The sequence below is a fragment of the Periplaneta americana genome, chromosome 12, assembly GCF_040183065.1.
Source record: "Periplaneta americana isolate PAMFEO1 chromosome 12, P.americana_PAMFEO1_priV1, whole genome shotgun sequence".
Lineage (NCBI taxonomy): Eukaryota > Metazoa > Arthropoda > Insecta > Blattodea > Blattidae > Periplaneta > Periplaneta americana.
Window position 1 is genome coordinate 34701125 of NC_091128.1, and position 12961 is coordinate 34714085.

General features: G+C 37.5%; 1 protein-coding gene across 2 annotated transcripts in view; it reads right to left on the minus strand.

Moving 5' to 3' along the window:
- LOC138710228 (coatomer subunit alpha-like) overlaps positions 1 to 12961 on the minus strand; it is an 82348-nt gene that overhangs the window by 28984 nt on the left and 40403 nt on the right. For both annotated transcript variants that reach the window (XM_069840899.1, XM_069840900.1), the window contains exons 9-13: positions 10633 to 10857; positions 9982 to 10144; positions 7309 to 7542; positions 4760 to 4945; positions 3089 to 3265 (exon numbers count right to left, since the gene is read on the minus strand). In XM_069840899.1, the coding sequence (XP_069697000.1) occupies positions 3089 to 3265; positions 4760 to 4945; positions 7309 to 7542; positions 9982 to 10144; positions 10633 to 10857 (985 nt within the window). The remainder of the gene's footprint in view (positions 1 to 3088; positions 3266 to 4759; positions 4946 to 7308; positions 7543 to 9981; positions 10145 to 10632; positions 10858 to 12961) is intronic.

Consider the following 12961-nt stretch of genomic DNA (forward strand, 5'->3'; position numbering starts at 1 on the left):
CCAGGGTCCAGCACCGAAAGTTACCCAGCATTTGCTCATATTAGGTTGAGGGAAAACCCCGGAAAAAACCAGGTAACTTGCCCCGACCGGGAATCGAACCTGGGCCACATGGTTTCGCGGTCAGACGCGCTGTTACTCCACAGATTGGACTGCTGTATTTAACATTCATCAGAAGCAGCATGCTGTTATCGAGTTCCTGTGCTGTGAGAATGAGACAGTAGGAAACATTCAAAAGAGGTTGAAAATGGTGTATGGAGATGCAGCTGTCGGTCGCAGTATGGTCAGTCAGTGGGCAAGCAGATAATCTGGTGAAAGAGGGCACATCAATATTCGGGATACTCCTCGCAGTGGCAGATCCTGCACTGCACGAAGTCCTGACAATGTGCAGCGTGTTAACAACATGGTTGTGGCTGACAAACACGTAACAGTGAAAGAATTGTCACTCCAAGTTGGAATACGAGAAAACTTAATCAACGAAATATTATTGTGATGTACCAAAGTACATATGATATTTCCGTGCAGGAATTCTGTATTACCATATGATGAAGAATAGGTGGATCAGATAAAAGTTCTCTCCGGCACCAGGACTCGAACCTGGGTTTTCAGCTCTATGTGCTGAAACTTTATTCATTAAACCACACCAGATTCCAGTTCCGATGCCGGATTGAATCCTCTCAGTTTAAGCTCCACCTCTTAGTTTCCCTTTAATGGCCAACCCTCATGCACTGTCACAAATGTGTGACAGTGGCACAATGTCCAACACACTATGTGCAGAGATGCACTCATTCTGAGTGACTAAGTGGCCGGGATCCGACGGAATGAGCGCCGTCTTAAATCACTAAGTGATTATTTACGCATAACATATTAATGTGATGTACCGAAGTACACATGACATTTCCGTGCAGGAATTTTGCATTGCTGACAACCTGGGTTCGAGTTCCGGTGCCAGAGAGAATTTTTCTCCGCTCCACCCATCCTTCATCATGATCAATGAAAGACGAAACCATCTGCATCCCAACAAAGTGGAAATGCTTATTTTAATGGGAAACTTAGACCATCCTTGCAGCAATGGTCACATGTAAAAAAAAGCATTATAACGACAGTTAATGTTGAGACTTTAAGAACAGATTATAATATTGTGTATTATTAGTACGTAATTCAGATTCAATTCAGTATTATTATTAAATTAAGGGTTCAGTACGCGCATATATATATTTTTTTCAGTTTATAACAATTAACAAAAAAGTGTTCACGTAGGCTTCCGTGGCTGGTGTACGTGGTCTGTTGATAATGTTTGGGGCTTCTACCGTGTTGTCTTGGTGTTGGTGGCTGATGTTTTCCCTCCATACAGACCTCAACCGGATTGGACAACGAAGAACCAATCAGATGCCAGAAGGAGAACCTACGACCTATCACCGAAAGTACTCCCCCCATCGAGACTACTATATATATACGAGCTCACAGACTATTTCCTTAATCCAACTGCTCTAAAGATGACCACAACACAGCGGTCGAAACGTCAGCCACCAACACCAAGACAACGCGGTAGAAGCCCCGAAGATTATCAACAGACCAATTAACAAAAAAATTTGTAATTATTATCGATAGTTTTGATTATAATTATCGACAGGACTACTGATAGTAGGAACAACAGTCAATATATATAAAGAAAGAAGAAAGACACTCTTTCAGCTTTCCCAATAATGGGACTGCCTCATTGGACAAAGCACAACACACAGAGTGAAAACAAAAACAGACCACAAAAGAGAAATGTGGGGAACGGACAAGAAAGGGAGCATACATATAACAGGCCTAAACGTAATAAACAAACGGATTAGACGTTCAAACAAAAGTTCTTCCTCTTTAGGAAACAAAGTACAGGTGGTATTTTACAATGGCAAGTGATCCTCTGATAGCAGTAAGGGAAACATCACGAATGAAGCCGTTGTTCAGCTGGAACTTCTTGCAGAAAGTGACAAAGAGGCGAGGTATTGTGCCCCTAGCGCCAACCATTAGCCCAACTACTTCAATGGAGGTGAGGTGATATTTCTCCAAATAGAATGGAACTGTGGGCTCATAAATCCTGCATTTTTCTGCGTGGACTTCAGCGGGCTGTTGTTCCTGTGCCTCGAACATGATAGTCAGGTCGATAATGTAGGCAGATGTAGAGCCTGGTGGAATGGTAAGCATGTCAATTCGCCGACAGGATCCCTCTTGAGAGATGCCATGGACTTTTTCGTGTACAGTGAGACCTTTCTTCCTCAAGGCTTCGGCAATCATGGACCTGATTCTGTGATGTCTAGAGTTCCGCAGTGTTTTGCTGAAAGGACAGGCACCCAAAACGTGGCCAAGAGTTTCAATCTCACTGACACAACGATGACACTGGTTTCCGTCTCGGGACCTTCCTGGTATAGCATGCAGCGGACAAACATTAGCTGTCATTTTAAGAGCTTGTCTCCATTCACTGCTAGTGAGGCGATCAGGTTGTCGGATCCATTTATTGGCAGGAGTGAACTCCTTATAGAGGATGACGCCTTTCCCTTTCTGATTTAAAGAGCACCAAGATTCAAATGCTCGCTCCCTGAGCTCTTGTCTCAATTTTTTCACTTGAAGTGAATCAGAAGAGATGTTTTGAAGTCCAAGTTTATTTAAACAAACCCCAATTTCACTAGACAAGTTGTGACAAGCATTGACATGGATATTTTGGGATCGTTGCAAAGTCTGACATGCATTGATATGCTGCAAAAAAACTTCCCAGCTAGATTTAAATAGTCCCAATCCCTTGTATTTTCTGTCAGCATAAAGCATGTTGTCTAGCGTATTGGTGAGAAGCTAGAGTATTTCCTTCAATGTGGTTTTAATAAGAACATCAGCATCAGAAAGAAATTTGGCTGAAATTTTATTCAGTGGTGTTGTCCGAAACTGATAAACCAAAGTAGGGCAGATGTAGCTGCATAACATACTGATACTATCGTAAGTGACTATCACCCATCTCTAGTCCAGAAAGAAGTACCTGTGAATTATTTCGATATTTATTATTGTGTACAAATATATGTCTAAGCCTAGGAATGAAAAGTTCTATGTGTACCTTTGATACAGTGAGAAGAGGCCAGTTTGTTTCAGCTTCCATTATGGGCACAGGAGGCTTGAGGAACTTTGCATTTGGTCGTGTGGGTAGAAAAGGCATATCTGTTATCTGAGGAGATGCTTCCACAAGTCCGTGTACAGCAGCAGTGAGGTGACTCAGAAAATGCTGATCACAGTTCTAAAAAAATTAATAGAACATCATAAAGGAAATGCTTTGCTGATTAACAGTAACTTCTTTACTCTGTTAATATTATAAAAATACCTAGCTGACTAGTTTCGAGATGGTGTCCCTCATTGTCCGAAATGCTTCAGTTAATGCAAGTATCAGAATATATGTACACCAAGTTCTTAGCATATTTTTGGAGTTCAACTATTGCCCAGTTCCAAATGTAAAAAAAGATGACAATCATATTATAATAAATGAATATCAGCAATATTGAAAGCCAGTGGCGTAGCCAGCAGATGGGCCAGGTGGGCCCAGGCCCACCCAAAAAAATATGCGAATTTTTGCGTTTTTTATGGAAAATACTCAATATTAAAACTAAACCATGGATCCAGAGCAATAGTTACACCCGATAGCATTAAGGTAAGAAGTAAAAAATGCGTTCATTTCTTCAAGAACCAATTTAACTGTGTTGGATTGGGCGTAAAAAATTGTCTGACTGCGATAAAAAGAAGGAAACTGTGGAGGCTACTGAATTACATCAGCTAGAAAAATTTGACACCTTATTTTATTTGGTACTTTTAGATGATATTCTCACCCTTGCAAATTCATTATCGGAAGCACCTCAGTCTCCAAAAATGGATATTAGTAAATGTTCGTCCTTCATTAAGACGTCCACACCTGTGGAGTAACGGCTAGTGCGTCTGGACGCGAAACCAGGTGGCCTGGCTTCGATTCCCGGTCGGGGCAAGTTACCTGGTTGAGGTTTTTTCCGGGGTTTTCCCTCAACCCAATTTGAGCAAATGCTGGGTAACTTTCGGTGCTGGACCCCGGACTCATTTCACCGGCATTATCACCTTCAGCTCATTCAGACGCTAAATAACCTGAGATGTCGATACAGCGTCGTAAAATAACCTACTAAAAAAATTCATTAAAGCAATGATATAAAACTTTTCAAAGTTCTGAAACGAAGAAAAATTCGACAATCATGTCAAGCACAAGGCTTTGTAATCTAGCAATTCTATTCATTGAGAGAGAGAAGAGTTGGGATTTGTTGAAGGACCCCTCATCAGCGATCGACAGATTCGTTGCTAGGAAATCTCGACAGCTTCAGTTCACCTTATGAAGCGATTGTATAGGTATACCTTCCATGATTGTTTATGTTATTAAATAAGACTTCCGAGAATGAGTTTCAAGAGAGTTGATGGCAGCGGCATTGTTCGGGGGTGGGTTCAGGTACTTTCTAAAACCTGCATATCTGGCCCACCCAAAATAATTAGTCTGGCTACGCCACTGTTGAAACCAATTGATAAAAATGAATGATGTCGTTTTTAATTGGACTTTCACTTTAAACAGGTATCTTTGCAAATGAAAAATCATAATCATGAAATGTGAACTCTCTTACTATATTCAATATTCAATATAGTTCCTTACGATCTATGTGTGAAGTCGATGGTGCCATTAGGAAAAAACTTTTGATAAATATACATATATTTTTATCTAACTAACCTGGAGGATTCTGACTCTCTCATTCACGTTACCCAGGAACAAAACTCCTTGATACTGGCCAGATATATTCTTCCTGATTTCTGCTATCTTTATCATTTTGCGCAACTTGTCTAGGTTTCCAGTTATGAGATACAAAAATGAGAGCTTGTCGAAATTCTTTGTTCGTTGATAGCACATCTCAACAACCTGCACGAACCCAAGTTACATTAATTTTTACATGCTGAAATTGAATTTACTTTGACTTATTAGAGCTACAAAAATTTAAAATATTACATTTCATGAACTGAACCTTGTGCACTCATAACAGTGCTTCAATCCAGTGGCGGCTCCTGCATATTTCTTAAGAGGAGGAAAGAAGTTAACAGCACGAAATGACACCTTCTTGAATGAAACATGCTACAAATTAGCCTACATGCATTCATGTAAGACCAGGTAGTGTTGGGGTTGGCCTTCCCTTCTGTATAGCAATAATCTGTTCTCGTAAACTGAGTTTCGTAAATTGTCCATTATGTTTTCACTTCCATTCATTGTTGAATAATTGCGCAAATTAACAATTACAAGGAAATTCATAACCTCGTAGCATTTTTCGAGCACACTACAGCATTACACGTGTTGGAAGAGGCTAGCTACTAACTCGTAACCAGAACCATTTTACGGAAATGGAAATGGGAATGGGAAATAATCTGAGGAAAGCGAGAACACTGCACCCACCCACGTAGTCTGTGTCGCCACATGTACATTTTACAAGTTCAGTATCACATGCTTTTGAAGAATGTCAGTTCTTGTAAAGTCATACTACCATTATTGTTCAAAGCTGCTGGTGGCCGATTAATTTTTTATGTTAAAAATGATGTAGTTTGGAGTACCTACTTTCAGTTTCAAATATGTTTGTACAAAACTGACAACTTGGCTCTTGCCCTATCTAGTAAACAATGAATAGAAGTGAATTTCAGGGGCCAACTATGTAGAACTACTTCCTCTTTGTTTTACATAAACCCGAATTTAACTTTAAAAAATCCACGAAAGTTTCAAACCATGAATAGTAGCCTATATAAAGTGCAATGAATAATATTTTTGATTTATAATTAAAAAAAAGTTTACATGGTGTCTTTCATAGCGTTGCATTAAAACTGTTTTTGTTGTGTCTCCTCCTAGATGTGTTATAGTCCGGTTGAATGCAACATCATTAGGTGGCAGCGGTAGTGAGCTTACTGCACGACCATCAGTTTCTATTTCCCGCCCATGACTGATTCATAGGAGGATCTCCTCCCTCGCCGTCCATTTACTTGCTTTAAAACTCTGCTTCTTTCTCTGGCCGCTAGTGCGCTGTTGTCTATGTGTGTTAACTGCAGTAGAGGAGGAATGGAGTGCCTTTCCTCCACATAAACAATCTCGCATCTTTCTCACAGTTTTCTGCAGCACATGAGCGCGCGTCGTTTAAAACTCGATCAACTGAGTTTTTCTTATAACTGTGAACTTAAAAATTATCCAATCTTCCTCGAATTTCAAGGCACATATTTTATTTGGTATTTACTTTCAAAAGAAGAAAATGTGAGGAGGACGTTCCTCCCTTCTCTCCCCCGAGGAACCGCCACTGCTTCAATCACCAGAAGGAAATTTCAGTCTAAAAAAAGATGTAAAACATTACAATTGTAAGAAAATCTAATAAATACTACATCTGTGGTCAGGCATTCGAATACATTTCGTTACAAAATTTGGTTGTGGAAACTACATACTCAATTCCTTCCTATTAAAAACAAATTTTACTACTTTTCACAGCATGATAAATTTCATATACTCTAACGTCCTAAAGGTGAATGAAATGCAGCAGGGAGAGGGATAACAAAAAATTATTGAAAATTCAGAATTAAAATGTGACATAAATAGAATTTCACAAGTAACTGTTTCTTCAGTAGTTCTTCTATTAGCCTGATAGAAGATCATTCAATTTCTGAAGTGGAGTGGAAATCAATCTGATGTTATACTGTTAAATTAGAGTGATAATTCTGCAGTGACATAAGTCAGTTTCCACAAACCTTTTTTGATAATTTATTGACAACTCACGGAACATCTGCTCGCTAGGAAAAAAATACATAAGTATTTCTCCCATTACAATAATTGATACAGAAAAAAATCAAATCGACATAAACCAGTGTAAGTTGTCAATAAATTATCAAAAAAGGTTTGTGGAAACTGACTTACGTCACTTTTCCCAAGCACTGCAGAATTATTCTGACAAAAATTGCAAAGAATAGTAAATTTTTCCTGTTGCACATTTGTTTATGTGTAATTAATTCAACATGAACGCCCTATCTATTAAAATGTCATGACGAGAATTAAGAATCCATCAACCTTCATCAAGACTAAAAATGCGAACATAGGACCTAACCATTTAATTCTTAAAGATGGCTGATCAAGAAATATATGAAAACAACACAAGAAACTATCGTCATATTTCCACAGTTTCACAATAAATTGACAGGATTTAAAAGAATTCTAGACCAAAATGTTAGAAGATTTTCCCTTGCAAGCAATTTGCTGCGACTAACCTGGTGATTGCCCTGCATAAGAGCAGCCTGACCCAAGCATTCCCAGCATGCCTTGTTATCAAGCCTACATGCTGCTTCAAGGGCCACTTCAATGTTGCCACACTCCAAAGCAAGGCTGAAGCGAGTCTTGTCTTCCTTAACAAAATGCAAAGCTACTTCTGGATAGCCTTTTTGTTGCAAGTATGCAATGATTGATTGTCCAACAAGACGAGCATTACGAACAATGTGCAGTACCTGAAAATAATCGGTATGCAGTTGCAGCTCATCCATAAGGGCTACGGAGTCAAATTTTAAAGGGAAACTAAGTACCTACCGTACATGAATAATATGTTATATATTCTTTAAAGTTAGACCTACATATATAACAGAAATAATAAATCTATACACAGTGCGTTAGAAAACTTTCTCCACAGTGTAGAAAACAAAGTTCGTTTATAGTGCATGGAATGTTGATAATCCTCAGTGAAGGTCGGTTGGCCTTGACATAATTTTCAGCAAAGGCTGATCACCTCAGTCTGTGAGTACTTGGACAACTGCCAGTATGACCATCCGCTTTTCATATTTAGCAGATTTCTTAGTGTTTTACTCACTGCAGAGGGAGTTTTCTAATGCAATGTATTTGTGTTGAGTTAAAATTGTCTACTGTAATTTACTATGTGAAAAGATGAATATGTTTGGTATTTAGTTTTTAACTTGGTTACAACCAGTGACCTTAAGTTGATCTGATTCTTAAGAGAATCATCAATGTTTTTACAATTGACATTAGGGCTAAATCTTGACACAAATAATGCTTTTGACTTTACTCTCTCAGATATAACTTCAAGTGAACTCTATTTGAGTACTCCGATCGCGTGTTTTCTGTTTTTATTTCTCTTCCTGGAAACAATTTGAAAACCATCATTATTGACACACTCAGTCGGATCTGTGACCTCATTAATACTATTACTACTAACATGCTGATTCGCAGACACTTGAGAAACAGACACTTGCGTTGACTTGGCAACTTTAACAGCAACCCCTGACTCAGTCAAAGCTTTACTGTAAGATTTAGCAACTTGTCTTACCGCAGCCTGCTGACCTACATAAGGGTCAATAACCACTGATTTAGTATAGGAATGATCCCTTAATAAAATTTCGGCCATTTGTGATTTCAAAGCTGCGTTTTCATTTTTAAGTTCAATCATCTCTTTTTTCAAGTCTCTGACATATTCAAGTACATCTGAAAGCATGTCACAAACTGAATCACTATTAAGTCTCACAGTTTCAACCTGAACCGATACTCAGTCCAGGGATGGATGCTTAGGCAATTGAAGCTCACGCTCCAGTGAAATTATCTTTTTCTGAGTAGCACGATATCTGCTCCTCAGTGGTGTATCCTCCTTTTGGGTCGTCTTCGAAGTCTTTAAGCAGCTACTCCACAAATAGGACGATGTTCCGTCCTCCATAAAGAAGTCGTACTTGGCATCACCAATGTTTATACAATCCAGGTGGAAACGAGAACCACAGGGCCCCACACACTTCAAAAACTTTTGCCTTCCATAGAAAACTGCGTCACAAGAAGGATATCTGTCCTTATTTGCAGGCATTGTAAAATACGCGTTACATGTTGCACAACACAAACACTGACGTGTTGCTAAACTGAAACAATGCTAACAGCACAGCAAAGCAAAAACACGTCTACTCTTCATGACAGTTGCAATGAATAATAATAATAATAATAATAATAATAATAATAATAATAATAATAATAATAATAATAATAATAATAATAATAATAATAATAATAATTTATTTATTTATTTACTTATATTTAATGTACTGTACCACAGCCAGTGGCCAATTACAGTTCAACACAAAGACATATAACAAAAACAATAGCAATGATATAAATTACAATAAAAGTACAATCCAATAAGTATTAAAATAATGGCAGTTAAATGAGATGATAATTGCAAATGAAAGAATGGAATCATATAAATGAAGAATGGAATCATATAAATAGTATTACAAAGATATACAAGATGACGAGAATATTATAATACATATCTAAACAAAACGCATAAATTAATAACAATTGATATAAAACTAAAAAAATATATACTACACATCAAATGGATCCAAGTTCAACACATACAAATTAGCATATTTTATACATCTGCAGACCGGAGAGGGAGATTTAGAATTTCTATTATAAAAAATTTTATGAAATCTTAAACCCTTAGCAGGAATACTAAGACTGATATTGCTTATGAACTAAACTAAAAAACCGTATTGTTCTGGGTAAAACCGTACATCTGACAACCCTAGATGACGTGGTCATGAGGTGGGAACCAGGAAATAAATATGTGAATGCATTAAGGAAACGAGGAAAGGAATTCTAAGAAATGAGAATAATGGCCATGTATAGGTTAGAATACAGAAAGAAGAAGATAGAAATACAGCACGATTAAGTGAGACAGGAAAGTCACTCCATCAGTGAGTGAAGCATATTCAGAACCCATTAAATAATAATAATAATAATAATAATAATAATAATAATAATAATAATAATAATAATGATAATAATAATAATTAATAATAATAATAATAATCTTCAACACTCCTTGCTTACCACTAGACATTCTACAGGATTTTTAAAATCTTTTTCAGCAGTTTAAGTTTCCTTATACTTACTTCATCATATTTCCTGTTAATGAGGGCCAACTTGAACTTGAATTCTGTAGGCTCAATGTTTAGAACCCGTGGTATGCACTCTCTATCCAAGGTGAACAATTGGTTGTCTTTCACACGGGTGATGTAAATTGGTAGATCCAGGGTACGAATGATGCCATGATCACTGCAAGTTGGAATTCAAATTACAAACTCAGAGAGATCTTCACATTAGGATTCATAATAATCTCCATACAGCTATATCACAATAACATAAACTTATGAATAATTCAGTAGTAATAAATTATGTATTTCTGTCTATGTAAGATAAAATGTTTTGCTATATGTTAGTGTGCATACTAATATTTCAATTGTAAACTTCTACTGAACATTTTTTTTAATGTATAGGCTTCATTCAGGCGCATCAAGGCGAAGATATGGTTATGAGTTGGTATTAATTATATTAAAATCGTATGGATAATTGAAATGTTTAAGAGGAAGCTTGTCCCACAGCCTCTTCTTCTCAAAAACTCTGCTTAGGGATTGGCTTGTGGTCCCTTTATTGAAAAGTCATTAAATAATTAAATGCGCTATAAAGGAGCCATAACAGTACCACTCATAATTTCAATTAAATCAATGGGCTTCTGTGAATAATGTTTGCTATTTCATACTTACCCATTCGATATGGCATACTTGATGTGGTTACTCGTAGTGTAAATGAACACACCGCTGTCATCCCATGCTCCCGACTTGACACGTGTGTTCTCATGAATTGAACAGAGTGACTCCAGACGACGGTTACAAATGTTGACAGTGTGCTTAGCTAGTAGCGCCACACGAGACATGTCAGCTGCCCACACAACATGGCGCAACTTGGCTATCTTCACTTGTGCCAGTGTTCTATGAAGAAAATAGATTTCAAGCAGGGCTCGAAATGGACCAGAATGGTGTTCTGGTTCGTAAATTTCAGGAATCTTTCTGTTCCATCATGGTCCATTTCGATCCGTTTTAATTTGGTACTAATTATATGTGATATTTCACTATATATTTTCAATTAAGTGTGAATTAAGTCCTTACATTTATAATACTCGTGATATTTTTGATTCTGCATTGGCTATCACAGAGGTCCTGAACAATGGCACTGTGTTAATGAAATTAAAAGGACCAGAATTCAGCAACACTTCATCATTCCATATTGAACTAATGAACAAATGACGTCATAGACCACTGCTAGGCATAGAGTAGAACTTCTTGTTTAAACTGCGGCCAGAGTATACATTTGAAAGATTTTGCGAAATAAAGGTTCCAGTTGTAAGTGTAGGGCCAGAAATCATTCTCTTTCGCTAGTAATAATATATGCGTCAAAGTAAATTATTAAAGATGTGTGCATTTTATTCAATAGGTACATATTTTTTCGGCTGAATGAAGTGATTACTGTTCGTTGTTTCCATGTGTGTAAATATGATAAAGGGATGAAAATTTCTGAGAGTATGTGTCCAAAAATTTTTATATTAATGGTGTTGTTGTTCAGGTAGTCCGAAGACAAGTTTGAACCTCACAAGTGACACCAATAAGGTATTATTCATGAGACAACTAAGCCAGGAGATAATGGGGTAGGGTGACCAGTTCCTTTCCCCCTCCATTTCATACATCGCTGACTAGTTACATATTACACTAATTAGACTTCAGATGTATACAAACAATTGAGGGCTTTCTTGAAAGAAAGACGGATAGACCTATATGCCCTTCTTCGAGAAAACGATTGAAAATGTAGTGAATAATTCGCTAATTATAGCAGAGAAATTTTGTTTTGATTGTACTGTACACACCTGCAGGGCAGGGCTGCAGTGTGTGCGCAGTTTAGTTCGTCAGCCTAGAAGTTAGTGTTGCCATATTTAGCGATGTCGCTAAATCTAGGGAATTTTGAACCAGTCTCAGCGACAAATTTTGTAAAATACGATTAGTGACTTTTCTGGCTGATTTTTGTATTCAACTTTTTTCTTTCTTTTAAGTTAAAACATTCAACTGAAGTCATGTACTTCTTATTTTTAGAAGAGGCATGGGTGCATGACTGACTAGTCTAATGATTCATACGTGAAAGTCATGATCTCATATATTTGTGATCAGTTCTCAGGGGTGAAAGATGCTGATTCAATGATTCTCATGGGTTAGGTCTCTCTCTCAATGCTACTGCTCCAACACCCATAAACAGTGGCAACTTTGATTGTCACGTGACGAGTTGCGAGCTGCAGCTAATGTAATCTTGGTTCTTCCCCGCAACGCGGAGATATTCCACTCCGAACCAACCGAGGCAATTGAGTTTTGGAATTTTATTCATGTGAAGCAAATAAGATTGTAATTTTTGTTGGTTTTAATATATTTTAATGTAAGATTTAAAAAGTGATACAATTTGCCAAAAAGTGTAGTGTCAATGATTGGATCAAGTGCAGTGTACTCACAATCAGCTGCTCCCACACCTTCCACCTCAACATCACAACCAGACTCCACAGAAGAGGGTGACGGCGAGGAAATGTTTTTCTTCGCATATGTATGTTTTTATCTTTATTTAGTGATATTATTAATTTTTAGCGACATTTCTGGGGATTTTTTAAACAAACTCTGGAGAGATTTAGTTACTTTTGTTGAAAAATTAGCGAGATTGTAGGGCGATATGTTGGCAACAGTGCTACAAGTAGAGCTAGTGCTGGATACTACACTGTATCTGTGTTCTCTTAGTAGAAATCAAGCAAATATGATGGGGTCAAAGTGCCTGACGACAACAAGACAAACAGAAAGAAAGACACATCAAAAAGGCGTAAGATTAAGGGAGAACCACACATTTCAAGTGGAAAATTTGTACCTCCTAAGAAAATTAACGTAACTGAAATTTGTTGCAGTCAGAAGTGCTTCAAAAGAGTAAGTACGTCTTGCCAGAGGGAGATTTTTCAATATTTCTGTAACACTAAAGAAAAAATTTTGCAAGATAGTGAGTTGACCAGGTGTA